Source organism: Ursus americanus, chromosome 12 (genome assembly GCF_024610735.1).
Source record: "Ursus americanus isolate L20-20 chromosome 12, mUrsAme1.1.p, whole genome shotgun sequence".
Lineage (NCBI taxonomy): Eukaryota > Metazoa > Chordata > Mammalia > Carnivora > Ursidae > Ursus > Ursus americanus.
Window position 1 is genome coordinate 13,608,778 of NC_142138.1, and position 16,510 is coordinate 13,625,287.

General features: G+C 39.4%; 1 protein-coding gene and 1 long non-coding RNA gene across 2 annotated transcripts in view; one reads left to right on the top strand and one right to left on the bottom strand.

Moving 5' to 3' along the window:
- FYB2 (FYN binding protein 2) overlaps positions 1-16,510 on the bottom strand; it is a 137,610-nt gene that overhangs the window by 26,712 nt on the left and 94,388 nt on the right. Inside the window, exons 10-15 of the mRNA XM_045802237.2 lie at positions 15,655-15,769; positions 15,505-15,545; positions 13,691-13,754; positions 12,556-12,654; positions 7,859-7,887; positions 6,200-6,260 (exon numbers count right to left, since the gene is read on the bottom strand). Of these exons, the coding sequence (XP_045658193.2) occupies positions 6,200-6,260; positions 7,859-7,887; positions 12,556-12,654; positions 13,691-13,754; positions 15,505-15,545; positions 15,655-15,769 (409 nt within the window). The remainder of the gene's footprint in view (positions 1-6,199; positions 6,261-7,858; positions 7,888-12,555; positions 12,655-13,690; positions 13,755-15,504; positions 15,546-15,654; positions 15,770-16,510) is intronic.
- On the top strand, positions 6,257-11,384 carry LOC123795385 (uncharacterized). The gene is made up of 3 exons (XR_006780476.2): positions 6,257-8,693; positions 9,370-9,542; positions 10,533-11,384. It is a non-coding gene; the product is annotated as an uncharacterized LOC123795385 (long non-coding RNA).

The following is a 16,510-nucleotide window of genomic DNA, read 5'->3' on the forward strand; positions in this document are numbered from 1 at the left end:
AGGGGGGCACGTATTGCATGGTGCACTGGGTGTTATACGCAACTGATGAATCATCGAACTTTACATCAAAAACCAGGGATGTACTGTATGGTGACTAACATAATAAAAATATATTATTAAAAAATTCAGAAAAAAAAAGATACACGGAGAGAAATGAAAATGAAAAGAACAGTTCAATATCTTTGGGATACAACAAAAACTGTTCTAAGAACTTTATAGCAACACAGGCCTACCTCAAGAAGCAAATAAATCTCAATGTCCTAACCTTACACCAAATGAACTAGAAAAAGAACAAAGAAAACCCCAAACCAGTAGAAGGAAAGAAATAATATAGAAATTAAAAATAGAGCAGATCAATGAAACCTGGAGCTGCTTCTTTGAAAAGATCAACAGAATTGCTAAGAGCTTTCAGCTAGACTCATAAAAAAGAGAAGGCTCAAACAAAATCAGAAATAAAGGAAGAGAAATAACAACAGACACCATAGAAACTGAAAGGATTATAAGAGAGTATTATAAAAACTTATATGTCAACAAATTGGAAAACCTAAAAGAAATGGATAAATTCCTAGAAACATATAACCTACCAAAACTGAACCAGGAAGAAATAGAAAATTTGAACAGATTGATTAACAGCAATGAAATTGAATCAGTAATAAAAAAAACTCCCCCAAAACAGAAGCCTAGGACCAGACAGCTTCACAGGTGAATTATATCAAGCAATCAAAGAAGAGTTAATACCCATTCTCCTCAAGCTATTCCACAAAATAGAAGAGGAAGGAAAGCCTCCAAATTCATTCTATGAGGCTAGCATTATCTTTATTCCAAAACCAGATAAAGACACTACCAAAAAAGAGAACTACAGGCCAATATCTCTGATGGACATAGATGCAAAAATCCTCAACAAAATATTAGCAAACCGAATCCAACAATACATTAAAAAAATCACCATGATTAAGTGGGATTTGTTCCTGGGATGCAAGTATGGTTCAATATTCACAAATCAGTCAACATGTCACATCAACAAGAGAAAGGATAAGAACCGTATGATCGGGGCGCCTGGGTGGCACAGCGGTTGGGCGTCTGCCTTCGGCTCAGGGCGTGATCCCGGCGATCCGGGATCGAGCCCCACATCAGGCTCTTCCGCTATGAGCCTGCTTCTTCCTCTCCCACTCCCCCTGCTTGTGTTCCCTCTCTCGCTGGCTGTCTCTATCTCTGTCGAATAAATGAATAAAATCTTTAAAAAAAAAAACCGTATGATCATTTTAATAGATGCAGAAAAAAACATTTGACCAAGTATCCCTGCATGATAAAAAAACCCTCAACAAAGTAAGTTTAGAGGGAACAAACCTCAACATAATAAAGTCCATAGCCAAAAAAACAAAACAACAACAACCAAAAAAACCCCCAACCAACCAAACAGGCAGAAAACCCCACAACTAATATCCTCACTGGTGAAAAACTGAGCTTTCCCCCTAAGATCAGGAACAAAACAAATATGTTGAATAAAAGTGGCAAAAGTGGACATAGTACTGGAAATCCTAGCCACAGCAATCAGAGAAGAAAAAGGAATAAAAAGCATCCAAATTGGCAAGGAAAAAGTAAAACTTGCACTATTTGCAGATGATCTGATTCTCTATAAAAAACCCAAAGACTCCACCAAAAAAACTACAGTAAGGTTGCAGAATACAAAATCAATATACAGAAATCTGTTACATCTTTATACACTAATAATGAAGCAGCAGAAAAAGAAATTAGAAAAGCAGTCCCATTTATAATTGCACAAAAAATAATAAAATATCTAGGCATAAACTTAACCAAGGAGATGAAAGAGCTACAAGCTGAGATCTACAGAACACTGATGAAAAAAACTGAAAATGACACAAACAAATGAAAAGATATTCCATGCTCATGGATTGGCATAACCAGTATAGTTAAAATGTCCATACTATCCAAAGCAATTTAGAAATGTAATGCAATCCCTATCAAAATACCAACAGCATTTTTCACAGAACTAGAACAGACAATCTTAAACTTTGTATGGAACTACAAAAGACCCTGAATAGGTAAGCAATCTTAAAAAAGATGAACAAAACTGGAGGTATCACAATCTCAGATTTCAAGATATACTACAAAGCTATAGGAATCGAAACAGTATGGTAGTCGCACAAAATAGACACACAGATCAAGGGAACAGAATAGAAAATCCAGAAATAAACTCACAATTACATAGTCAATTAGTCTTTGACAGGTAAGCAAGAATATGGAATGGGAAAAAGTGTATTTAACAAAGGGTGTTGGGAAAACTGCACTAGCTATATGCAAAAGAATGAAACTGGACTACTTTCTTATACTACATACAAAAATAAATTCAAAATAGATTAAGGACATAAATGGGAGACCTGAAACCATAAAAATTCTAGAACAAAGCACAGGCAGTAATTTCTCTGACATTGGCCCTAGCACCAGTTTTCTAGATATGTCTCCTGAGGCAAGGGAAATAAAAGGAAAAATAAACTATTGGGACTATATCAGAATTAAAAGCTTCTGCATAGCAAAGGAAACAACAAAACCAAAGGCAACCTACTGAATGGGAGAAGATACATGTAAATGACATAATTGGTATAGGGTTAGTATCCAAAATATATATATAGGTCAACACCAAAAAATCCAAATAATCCAATTAAAAAATGGGCAAAAGACATGAACAGACATTTCTCCCAAGACAACATAAAGAGATGCTAAACTTCTGAGCATGTGAGCATGAATGCACACATACATACACACAATGGAATATCACTTAGCCATAAAAGAGAATGAAATCTTGCCATTTGCAACAGCATGGATGGGTATAGGGAGTATGATGCCAAGTGAAATAAGTCAGAGAATGACAAACACCTTATGATTTTACTCATATGTGGAATTTTAAGAAACAAAACAAACAAAATGAACAACAAAAAAAGATAAAGCAAAAAATACTCAACTATAGAGAACAAACTGGTGGTTACCAGAGGGGAGGTGGTTTGGGGGATGGGTGAAATGGTGAAGGGGATTAAGAGTACACTTATCATGATGTGATGTAGAGAATTGTTGAATCGCAATATTGTACATCTGAAACTAATATAATACTGTATGTTAATTAAAAAAATACTGGAGATGGGGAGGTAGGTGACAGTGTAAACAAGGTTGGCCCTAAACTAGTAATTTTTAAAGCTGGGTATTGGGTATCTAAGGGTTCATTATAAGATTCTATCAATTTTTCTGTTTGGAATTCTCAGTAATAAAATTTTAACTAAGATCACTAAAAAAAAAGAAAAAAAAGATGCAGGGAGGTGAGAGGGTATTATAGAAGGAACCAATACTTTTTGAGCACCTATGTGTCAAGTTTTACGCTGGCATTTTACATATTAACTAATTTAGTTTTTACAGCAAACACTGCAACAATTTGAGTATTTACAAAGTTGGAAGAAGTAGGAAGAGACAAATTAAGTGTAATCTGACCTCTCAAAGACATCTAGGTTTCCTTCAAAACATCTTTCCAAGCACTTTTAAAAACTGATTTGAGATCATATTGTACATATAAATTTGCATTCTATTTTTCTGTTGTCATTATAGTGTAAGCACTTCTCCATGCCATCGGAAATTCTTTAGCATCTATTTAGCATATATTTAAAAGGTCATGTTGAATACTATAATATACTTGGTTACTATATATTTTGATGTTTGGGTGGGTGGTTTTAAACATCTTTTTATAAATACCCTGAGATACACATTTTTATGCATAATTTTTTTTCTTTATGTTTCCTTTTTCACCAGAGCCCATTGCTTGAGCTGGGAATTGCTGGGTTAAGTAAATGGTGGGGGCATTTTGGATACATACTGCCAAATTATTCTTTCAGAGAGAACATACCAATATAGACCCACACTAGCCATGTGAACAATATGGCCAACTCTCTGCTCCTATGTCAACTAATTTTAGCCTTTTTAGGGATCTAATTAGAGAGCTTAATGAATCTGGCAGGATGAGAATTTTTATTACCAAATCATAGGTTAAGAAACTAAGGTTCAGAGAAGTAAGAGGATATGCTACAAGTCCCACTGGTGCCATGTTCTAGAAGTTGTACCAGTGTCCTTTTCAAGATCCTCCTCTTTTTCCTTCCCTTGCTAACTCTCTAGGAGACATTCTAATGAACAAAAGGAAATGAAAAGCAGAGGTCTGGAGTATCTAGAGACCATAATCTAGAGCTGTTTAGGCTTCTCCTAAATCTAATACCTACCTACCAAGGTGTGACATGCAAACTTGCCAAGTTTGGGGAGGAACAGACTCATCTACCATGTTTATGTAAGATTTCAACCCATTTCTTTCAAATATTGATGGGTTAAGCATCTGAAAATTCATAAATCTACAGATTTTTTTTAAAAGATTTTATTTATTTATTTGACAGAGATAGAGACAGCCAGCGAGAGAGGGAACACAAGCAGAGGGAGTGGGAGAGGAAGAAGCAGGCTCATAGCGGAGGAGCCTGATGTGGGGCTCGATCCCATGACGCCGGGATCACGCCCTGAGCCGAAGGCAGACGCTTAACGACTGCGCCACCCAGGTGCCCCCATAAATCTATAGATTTTTAACAAGAGAATGACTTAAAGAACACAAGTTGATTGCTGTATCAAACAACTAGAGCAGTCCTATATTTCTAAGGTACGCAAAGAACATTTATAAAAAATGACCACACACTAAGTATAAATCATATCTTAGAACATGTCAAGGCACTGATACCAACTACTGTCTCATGTACTAATATCTTATTTACTACTTTTTCAGAGCACCATGCAATTAAGAGGGAAAGGACAATGGAATAGGGAGCATGGACACAGACCTTCAGACATATGGCAATGACAAAGATGGCATTGTACCTCCATGGGGGAAAGGTGGGACTATTCAATTAATCATGCAGGACACTTATCCATATGGAAGAAAATTTAACTGGATTGCTAGCTACTTCATTATAGTACCAAAACACAAAAGTCAATTCCAGATAGGTCTAAGGTTTAAATGCAAAAGGCAAAAACTTTACCAGTTTTAGAAGAAAATATAGGAGGATATCATATGATCTGGGGATAAAGATTTCTTTAAAAGATATAAAAAGCAACAATCAGCTGATAAATTCAAATACATTAAACTTAAGAATTTCTATTCATTAGAAGACTAGGAAGAACATTGCAAAGTCAAGTTACAATGTACAAGGTGTCTGCAACATACGTAACTGACAAAGGAATGGTATCTAGAACACATTAAAAAAAATCTATAAATAAGAAAAAGACCATCAACCCAATAGGAAAATAGGAAAAAGGTATCAACAGGCCTTCTACAAAAGGAAAGATATGAATGGTGACTGAACATAATAAAAGGAACTCAACACTTAGTATTTTATATCCACTAAATTGGTGAACATTAAGAATTTCCTCTGTGCTAAGTGTTGGTGAGCATGGGGATCAATATTCCCCTTAGAAATGGATGGGAATGGTATAAATTGGTACAACCACTTTGAAAAACAAGTTGGCATTTTTTTCTTACAAATTTGCATTCTCTCCTACATAATTTGCATTTCTCTTCCCTTAAGTACCTCCTAGAAAAATTCTTGGGACATATTCACAGGAGACACGAGTAAGAATATTTGTAGTAAGTATTTATTAGTGCAAAAAATTTGTAACCCTAAATGAATCAAAAATGAGCAGAGGGGACCTTTATTTTTAGTCATTTAGTTGAGAGAGGAAGGACAGATAACAAATGGCTGGAGAGGGGGCATCGAGTTTCAGGAAGGTTTCTTTCTTGATATAGTTATTTCAACTTTGAGAACAGAGGTTCTGTCAGTGCTTCCTATCCTCCTTTGTTGTTGTACAAGCCGCCTTGCACATAAGAGGTTATTAAATAAGGGTGTGTGGCATTGAAGTGAGTTTCAAGTCTCTAGACTCAAACATATGAAACAGACTGCAAAGCTCCAGTGACTCCTGAATCACCTATGACTGTTAGATAGTCTATGTTATTCCTTATTTTCCCTTCTTAGTGGGGGGGGGGCATCACAAGCTGACTTTTCATCCAATCTCTAAGGCTCCGAAAAGGTGGCCCTTGACCATATTTAACAAAGCATTGGAAAATGGGTTGCATGTCAGTAGGGACGACCAATGAGGTAAAATGACTTACCTTGACTCTTTTGCACTTAAGTCCACATCATCATAGATAATAACTTCCTGAGACCTAAGTTCTGGGGTCAAAATAGTCCATTATTAGGTATGGTTTATACAATCCCTTGCTTTCCAAATTACCCACAATACCCAATTATCAGGTGCATCCCCATGTCTGTTTTATCAAAATCTGATCATAGAACATAGATGGGCTGGAAGGATCAAAGAACAAAAAGAATTTCCATTTGGGAAGAAATTCAACTGAGAGATTAAAAAAAATAGTGGCATGCCCTAGTATCTCAAACACAGACATATACATTTATATCAGTTTAATTTCATGAAGATTTTCAGAAAGTATGAGTTGCTGAAAGGATCATTTTTAGAGTAGGTTGCCATCATCCTGGAACTGGACAAAGGTGTTCTACTTCTAGAATATCTTACTATAGCTAGAATAGTAAGAGGGTTTTTCCTAATTCCTGGGGGAAAAGTTTAAGTAGAATATTCATATTGATTTTTCTTCCATTATTTTTATTTCAAACCACTGACAACTGCTCTTCCATAATAATCTTGCATAAAATTGGATCTTAGTGCATAATCATAATTAGACATTTTCGGTTTAGGATATTCACATTCTTTGGTGCTCTACATAGAATTCCATAATGCTTTAGGAGGTGGGGGAGGGTAGAGAGAGAGGGAGAGAGAATCTTAAGCAGGTTGCATGCCCAGTTATGGAGCCCGATGCGGGGCTGATCTCACAACCCGGAGATCATCATGAGCTGAGCTGAAGTCAAGAGCCGCCCAGGTGTCCCAGAATTCCACAATGTTTAAGTGACTCACCACCTGAATGAGTTTGAGACCTCGTGGTATAATTATTCATAATTTATACTTCATTGTTTATAAATTTGGGTGGGAGTACAATTCATGCCTACTCTAAGTCCGCTTTTTATACGGACCAAGGGAGTTTTGGGAGACCTGTGATTCTACCAGGTTTATTTATATAACCTTCATTGGTTATTCAGTACAGCAAACTCATGTTTCTGGAATATAATATACATTCGAATTACCTAATCAGAGTGAACTCAAAGTACCATCATGGCTAGAGCTAACAAAAACCAACAAACAATGCAGCCCTCTTTTACTGACAGATTAAACTTACTGAACATGTATTGAGATCATATTACATATCAGGCAATATGCTAATTTGTGCACTATTGTTTTTACAGCAAAGAATATTCCAATGACCCATCCTTGATGCAATTAGTACGTGTACTGCAATGTGATCCTGCCCAACTTATTACGTCATAATTAGAGTGGCTTGACTGTCAAATCCTTCAAGAGGCCATCTGGTATAACGTAAAATACACAAGCTTTGTAATCAGAGAGACTTGAGTACAAACCCCAGATCACTAAAGTAAGGGTGTGGGTCCTAGAGCCTTCCTAAAAAGATTATATCTATTTTTCTGGGATTTTAAGAGGGCTGGTATACAGTAGGTACTTAAGAAATGTTACTCATCTTCCCCAAAGTAAGTAATACTGTTGTGTAAAATGTCTTTTGATTTTTACGTATCAGTTTTTCATTAAATGTGGAATGAAGGAAGGATTACTACTTCTCTTTCCTTGCCCCTGAATATGTTAATGCTGAGTAGTCTTGCACCAGCAATGAGTGAACGTTACTTACCTAAATCAGGCAGTGAAACTGAAAATGCACTGTAGATTGACAAAAGACACAAAACGGTTACGGAAAAAAGCCAGGTTCAGAGAGATTAGTTGATCCATCTCAAATAACACATTGATGACTAGGTTTCTTGATGCAGGTGTGTCCAGGCAAAGACGTGAAGCAAACCTTTCCTACAGCTTTGTTCTGGTTAGCCTTCTCGCTTCCATACCACCATTCAAAATGAGCTTACGTATCCCCAGGGACTGCCCATTATCCACTCCCCCTTTCGTAACTAGACAACCTCAGGCTCTGCCTTTGTCCACCCACAAAATCCTGTTTTTGCCGTCTAACCTTCCAAGATGCCCCCCAAATACAGGCATGCCTCGTTTTATTGAACTTTGTTTTATTGCACTTGATACATACTATGGTGGGTTTTTTTAAATAAATGGAAGGTTTAGGACAAACCTATCTCAAGCAAATATATCAGCACTATTTTTCCAACAGTCTTTTCTTACTTTGTGTCTCTCTTATATTTTGGTAAATCTCATAGTATTTCAAACTTTTTCACTATTATTATATTTGTTATGGTGATCTATGATCAGTGATTATGACTCACTAAAGCTCAGATGATAGCATTTTTTAGCAATAGATTATTTTTTAATTAAAGTATGTACATTTTTTAGACATGGTTCATACTTAATAGACCACACTATAGTGTAAATACCACTTTTATAAGAACTGGGAAACCAAAAAATTTGATTCAATGTATTGTAACATTTGCTTTGTTGTAGTGGTCTGGAACCCAACCCACGATATCTTTGAGGTGCACCTGGATATCCACGGTGGGATAAATATGGTGAGAGAGAACTACCCTCTGCAGACACAGGACCCTACCTATGTATATGGTTAAGCCAAAAGGATATGTTGAGAGCAGAGTTCCAGGCCAGGGGGAAGTGGAAGATGCAAATTACTAAGTGGGAAAGGACATTTGGTCCAAGTAGACTGTTTGGTTACACAGTTAAGGAGAGGGAAGGAAGTATGGTGTGATAGAAAAAAATTCATGTATTTTAAGCAATTAATTTAAATTTCAGTCCTACAGGTATTCGGGGGACACTGACCGTGGGCCAGGTCCATGCGCGAGGTATACAAAATGATCAAAGTTTCTACCCCAAAGTAGCTTAGAGTTTAATGAGGGAGACCAAAAGTAAATTAGTACAACACTGTGTGATAAGAACATAATGCAGGGGCGCCTGGGTAGCGTAGTCGTTAAGCATCTGCCTTCGGCTCAGGGTGTGATCCCAGTGTTCCGGGATCGAGTTCCACATCGGGCTCCTCCACTGGGAGCCTGCTTCTTCCTCTCCCACTCCCCTGCTGTGTTCCCTCTCGCTGGCTGTCTGTCACATAAATAAATAAAATCTTTTAAAAAAAATGCAGGATTGTCCAAAGAAACAGCACTTTTGGGAAAAATCAGCTAACCTTTATGCAAGCCTTGGTTTCTTTGTTTCTAAAGTGAATACGGCTCTATCTTGCAGGGTGCATATTAGAGCTGGATTGGGCGTACCTAAGTGGATGTGCCTGGCAAAGGAGCTGAGGATGCTCACTCATCCCTGCTGTCAGTAACTGGATGACCAGATTGGGTGCTGTCAGAATAGAGGAGAAGCAGTCCTGGACCCTGGAGTCAGAGAGAGCTGCATCTGACTCTCAGGTCGGCCACTAGTCCACTTACCCTGTGCAAGTCACGTAACTTTTCAAAGCCTTACTTTTTCATCTGTGAAATGGAGAAGAGAGTTTCTGTCTCATGGGGTATTGTGAAGATTGGAGAGAGAACCTATGTGAAACACTTCACCCTCCCTGTACTCAGTGCCTACTCAGCACACATCCTTGGCCTCTCCACTCAAAGGCTCCTGGCTCAACGAAGCCTTTCTGAACACCAATTCCCTTCCTCTATTTTAATTGGGCCAGGGTGATGGTAGCTCCTATTTAAATCTAGAAATTGAGGCTACAAAAAATCTAGAATGGTATTTCCTTCCTCTGGGTCATTTATTCATTCAATAGCCATTATTGAGTACCTATCATGTCCTAGGCCCGGTTCTTCATGTTGGGAGATACAGCAATGGACAAAACAGTCAATATCTCTGCCCTCATGGATTCTAGTAGGGCGAAGCAGACAAAACAAGGAAATTTATGTTCTGTCATGCCAGGAGAGAAGTACAATTGAAAAAAGTAGAGCAAGATAAGGGGGCAGGAGAGCTGAAGGTGAAGGCTGGTTTGCCATTTTTCAGAAGATGGTCAGGGAAGGGACCACTGATAAGGTGACTTGAGTAGAATCCTGCAGGGAGTGAGGGAGTGAGCCACACGGTTATCTGAGTAAGAGTATCCTGGGAAAGGGAAGAGCAAATGCAGAGACCTTCAGGCAGAGGTGTGCTTGGTCCTTTAAAGAAAAGCAAGGAAGTTAGTGCATCTGGAACAGAGGGACTGGAACAGGTTTAACACCTAATTCCTGTGTAAAATTCATAGCATAGCTAAGACTGGTGGCATTTAATTCTTGACTTATTTATACCTAAATCAAGCCATTTAATGACACTCCTAATCGGCAGTGTGTGTGTCGGAGACAAAGAGACGGTGGAGAGACTTACTCTTGTTTCATTTTGGTTTTGGAAGAGCCTTACTCATTTTAAATGTCACATCCCCACAGTTGCAACTTCCCTCTGAAGGTAAAGTGATCAGCAAGGAGTTGGTGTTTAAGAGAGGAGCCCTCAATCAAAATGCTTAACAGAAGGTAATAAAATTCTGTCCTGTCTTGTTATATCTGCACATTATTAAATGAAAAATTAAGGCTGAGAGGCAGATTTTGCCAAAGTTTATGGGGAAAAAAATCTAAATAGACCTTCCTAAAGATGAAACATCTTTCTCTGCAGGTGGTAAGTTCTCTTTCATGGAAGTGTGCAGGCACAGATATTTGGCTTGTTAGGAAGTTTGCAGAGAAGCTGTATACTGGGTTGGACTAGATAATATGGATTTTTCTTGTTACCCTGAGACTCTCTAAGAAAAAGGGTTTCTCAGGAGTATTAATAGACGTTACAAGACATGCTATGGATGTTAGGGAGATACACAGGAGAGACAGGTGATCCAGGTTTGGGTAAAGAGGTTCAGGGAAGGTGTCCCAGAAGGGATACTATTTGACCATATTTTAAGGGAAGACTAGAACTTTGATAATCAAAGGAGGTTGGGGCACGGCAGGTGCATTCAAGACCAAGGGAATGTCCTGGTTAAAGGAAAGAGGCACACAATACGATGGCAGAGTGAGATTTGTGGGGTATTTATATGGCATAGTACAGACTGGAAATCTGAGTGAGAGATAAAACTGGACAGGTAAGAAGAGAACTGCCATATTTACTTGCCATAGGAAGGGACTGGATATTTGTTCTAAAGGTTGTAAGGAGTCACTGAATAGTTCTAAGAAAAAGGAAATCAGATTTGTATTTAAAAATATCAGCATTCTTGCCTAGATCAATTTTTTTAAAAGATTCATTTATTTTAGAGAGCATGGGTGGGGGGGGGTGCAGAGGGAGAGAGAGTCCCAAGGAGACTCCATGCCAAGCGCAGAGCCCAACGTGGGCCTTGATCCCACGGCCCCAAGACCACAACCTGAGCTGAAACCAAGAGTCAGACACTTAACCGACTACACCATCCAGGTGCTGCTTGCCTAGATCAAATTTCTAAGGCATCAGAATTTCTTGTCTGAAGCATCTAACCCGCTAGGCCCAGAGAATGCCTCTGTGCATAGGTCTTATTGGCCACTGCAGCTCCATTCCCATGGTCAGGACTACAATCCACGAACCCCTATTCTGTTGGATCTCTTGGTTGATCTACATCCAGCGGACAGTTAGACCTAAAATCATGTAACTTTGAGGTTTTATGCTTGACAAGAACTTCAAGGTAGAGTAACAATTCCACCCCAGTATGCCAGAGGACTTTGGGGAAATTATTTTACATCCCCTGCCTCATAAAACAGATCTCTCCATTTCTACATACTAGAGAAGTACCTCCGAGTCTTCCTTGTATGCAAGAGGAAACACGGGCTGGATCCTGATTTGCCCCCGACTGCACACTGAATAAATGGCAGAGCTAAAACTAGAACTCAGAATTCAGGCCACTCATCTCTACTTCTAGTAAACCTGTAACCTTCTTGAACATTGGTAATTAGCTAGGGGGATCTCGGAAGGTCCTCTCCAGGTCTAAGACCTTGAGATACATGAACCACTCAGCTGGAAAGTTCATCTCCCCTGTCTACACTCTGCCTCACTCCAGAGAGGCAAAGTAGAATTCAAAGTGTAGACAACTAAAACCACTGGAACGTGTGCAAAGAAAGCATAAAAGGATATAATTAATAATATAATAGTTAGTGATAACAGGAATATATGCCAAAGGTGATGAGGAAAACTTTCCTTTCTAGACTTTGCTTAAGACTTTCCCTCTACCCTTGTTTACAGCCCTTTATCATCAATTTTTTTCCCAAAAGGGATGTTGTCACTGTCTTATTAGTATCTGTGGGTGTGGTTCACCCACAAATTGGAAAGGAGGAGGCAGGTGTTAACCAGGGCCTTTGGTTTTCGTTTCAGATACCCCTTGCCCTGTTTCTGAGGATAGGATATATAACTACCAGGTTAGCGCTGCTAGTCCTCCCCTGGAAAGAAAAAGTAAGAAAGACTTTTTACCTTACGTTTTCTTTCAACTTGTTTTTCTTCATTTTAAATCTATCCTTTTCTTTCTTGAAGAATTTCCGCAGTCTTTTAAGTGCTTCTTTTCCATCTAGACTAAGAGGAATCAGAGGATATAAATAACGTGGCATTTCAGAGAGTATTGGAGATGGAAGAAGCTCATTCCAGAACACATCTCACTCCAGGAAGAGACAGGAAATGCCTTATCGACTTCTATGCTCTTCTTCTTTGTTTAGGTACCAATATGCACACACCAGTCAGCTATGAAGGGAATTATACTTCAATACAAACTTTCATCCACCCCAAATGGTCTCTATTTTGAGGATATGAAGCAAGGTCTTCCTTTTAGAGAAGATGACTTCGGGAAGGATAGTTTATAAACTATACTGGAAATATGTCTTGAAATTCCTAGCTCCTGAAATCTACGTCACTGACTTTTAATTTATTGAATGATCTCACAACAATGGTGGTACATTTACTGCCCAGTTGATGATTAAAATTCTTCCAAATATGCGCTCAGGTTTTTTTAGGGGGTAGGGAGAGGGAATGATACACCCACACCATCCCACCCAGTATGGATCCCTACTCTTCCCCTCAACCTTCAACCTTCTTGCTTTTGGCCATTGCTGTTTCATTTCTACAATGTACCCCAATAACTAAGCTTGACGAATAATGCCCATTTGAACAAATATTCCTGATAATATGAAATTCTTAGATATTAAATTAAGCCAAAATCCCAGAGACAGTCTTATTAACTTGCAAAGACACAGGTTAGGTCATAACCATTGATTTCTTCCTGGAAATGCTGATAGAACCGAAGCAAGTTTTATGATATTTACTTCTCCTTTCTCACTTATTTCCTAACACAATATTAAAGCCCTCTACTTTGAGAGGTAGACATTTTTTCAAAAGAGGAAGCAATATAATTAAAAATTACAGCATACGATTGTACAGAATCACAAGTGTCTTATTCTTCATAGTGCAGTATTCAAATATTTTATCTCTACCCTTGATGCAAATCCTCCCTAAGGATGATAGGGTCAAGGGAAGGGGACTGTTTCTTCAACTCTGGTTTTCCTACAATAACAGGGAAATACCATTAGCTACAAAGGTGAGAAAGAGAGAAACTCACTCTATTTTTGGGTAGTTGCTCTTTGTTTTATAGACTTCTTCATACACTTCTTCACTATTTTCTTCTGAAATTAAAAAAAAACTATTTTCATTTATTATAATGACAATAGTTCAGATTCATATTTCATAAGAAATTACCGGATACCTAGCAGGTGCTAGGTACACTTTGATGTCAAGCTCATGGTTTTTTTTTTAATAAGCAAATGGTAAAAATAATTAAACCTCTATAAAAGTATGTACAAAATGAAAATTCATATTTGCTTCCACCCGATTCCAAGTCTGACCAGATGTAGTCAAAGAAAGCTCGTTTATTATCAAATTCCATCCTTCTACCCTTGTCTTTCGCATATTTCATATATAACATTCAGAGTCTACTAAACATCAGACACTGTGTTACATGCTGGGGCAATAACGGAGAACCAAAGCACCTTGAGTGGTCTTTCCCTTGAGAGCATTGCTTTAGCTGAGCCCAACACACGAGCCTAAAGTACACAGATACACTTTGAGGCTACCACGCAATGGAGGATTTTCAAGTTTGAGATGTGACTCACACACATTTAGGTGAGTGAGTTTAGGAGAGTCACTTAACTTCTCCATGCCTTATTTCCTTTCTAGAACAGCATACGAGATGTCATGATCGCTAAGGTTGTTTCACCATCTGAAACTCTGACATTCTAGGGAGGACAAGAGCAAGCAGAGCAGCACTTGATTAGCCCTCCTCTATTACGGCTTCATCCGTTCGCATTCAATAAATAGTTGAGGTGAGTCTCGTATGTGCCTGGCATTATGCTAGGGGCTAGGAAAAATAGCAAGCGTAAAGAACGTAACAATCCAGGAGGGAAGACAGTTGTTAATGGAAGAATTACATACATACAAAACTATAACTGTAAAGTGCTGAGAGGGAGGGCCAGGGTAGCATGAGACTGAGGGGACTGGACACCAAGGGGAATATTCCCTGGGGCAATAACGAAGGAGTTGGGATCAGAGGAAACATTAAGAGTCACGTAGGCAAAGGGGCCCAAGGGAGGGAAGAAGACTCCACGAAGGAGGGGGAGCACATGAGAACACCCTGTGGTGGAGCTTGGCAAGTAAGAGACACTAAAAAGGAGGCGGGCATGAATGAATCTCGAGGATGAAGACTGAGTATCGTGTGAAAAGTCTCAGCGGCAGGGAGAGGCAAACCACTCAGGCCTCTAGACCATGTAAACGTTGATCTTAAAAGTATTGGGAAACCATGATTGTGTGTTAAGTAAGTAACACTCCTGGAATTTAAGAAAGAAAACAGATGAACGTATGGGAAGGGGAAAAGAAACAAAGGAGAAAGGGAAACAAGCCGTAAGTGACTCTTCACAATAGAGAACAAAGGGAGGGTTGATGGAGGGAGGGGTGTATGGGACGGGCTAGATGGGTGATGGGGATTAAGAAGGGCATTTGTGATGAGCACTGGGTGTTGTACGTTAAGTGACGAACCACTGAAACCTATCCCTGAAACCAGTATTACACTGTATGTTAACTAACAATATTTAAAAAAAATTCTTATAATCAGACCTGCATTGTGAAGCAGTCAGAAAGGAGGACATTTCACAGTGAAGTTGCTTTATTGCCACAAAAGCCCCATTATTAGCATCTTCGCCCTCATGATTCTAAGTGCATTTGTCAGCACATACCTCAGACCGCTTCTCCTACCTAGCTTATCACCACCTTGCCCAATGGCATTATTAAAATTATATATAGATACAGGCCACCTTACACTAATCAGCCACAGGAGCACTCAGCAGTTCCTACCAGCAGTTTCAAATGTCTTCCTATACTTACCATTGTCGGAAGCAAGTGAGTTAGAGAGGTCTGACTGTGGTCTGCAGGGAGAAATAATGCAAAGACCATTAACCTGTTGTGTTGTACCTTTCGTCTCGCCACAGTCATCTCCAGTCTCACCACACTGCTGAAGGGCTGACATGCACTCACCCTGCTCTCCCGGGGTACTCAACGTCATCATATGTCTCCTCTGAGATGGAGCAAGGCTTACAGGCCCCCCTGCCTGGTGTTTCTGTGGTGACCTCCAAGGCTTCCACATACCCACCTGTAAAGAAAACAGAGAAAGTCCTGAAGAATAGCTCACCAGGTGCTCCCAGAAATGCATTCCATGCCGTGGCAGTGGAGGCAAGGATAGGAAAGGTGGAGTTCATATGCTGAAACTGGATTATAATCTTGGTATGGATGCTTCCGTGGCACGCCACTTCACCCCGCAGAGACTCAGCTATGGTCCTCTGAAGTTCGGACAATAACACCACCAACTCTTGTATGAGTGTGGCAAGGGTGAATATGTATTTACGAAGAGTGCTAGCCTAGTGACCAGTAACTCTTCTTTTGATGGCTCTTCTCTACCCTCTGACCTCAGATGGTGAGATCTTCCATGGTACAGCCCTGGAGTTTCTATTTTTTTTTTTCTCCTAAAGATTTATTTATTTAGGGACACCTGGTGGCTCAGTCAGTTAAGTGTCTGCCTTCAGCTCAGGTCAGCTTGCTCAGTGGGGAACCTGCTTCTCCCTTTGCCTGCCGCTCCCCCCTTGCTTGTGCTCGCTCTCTGACAAATAAATAAATCCTTTTTTAAAGATTTTATTTATTTGAGAGAGAGAGAGAGAGCATGCGCGCACATGAACGGGGGGGAGGGGCAGAGGGAGAGGGAGAGAGAATCTCAAGCAGACTCCCCACTGAATGCGGAGCCCAGTGACGAGGGGCTCGATCCTATGACCCTGAGATAACTACCTGAGCCAAAATCAAGAGTCAGACACTCAACTGATGGGGCCACCCAGGCGCCCCT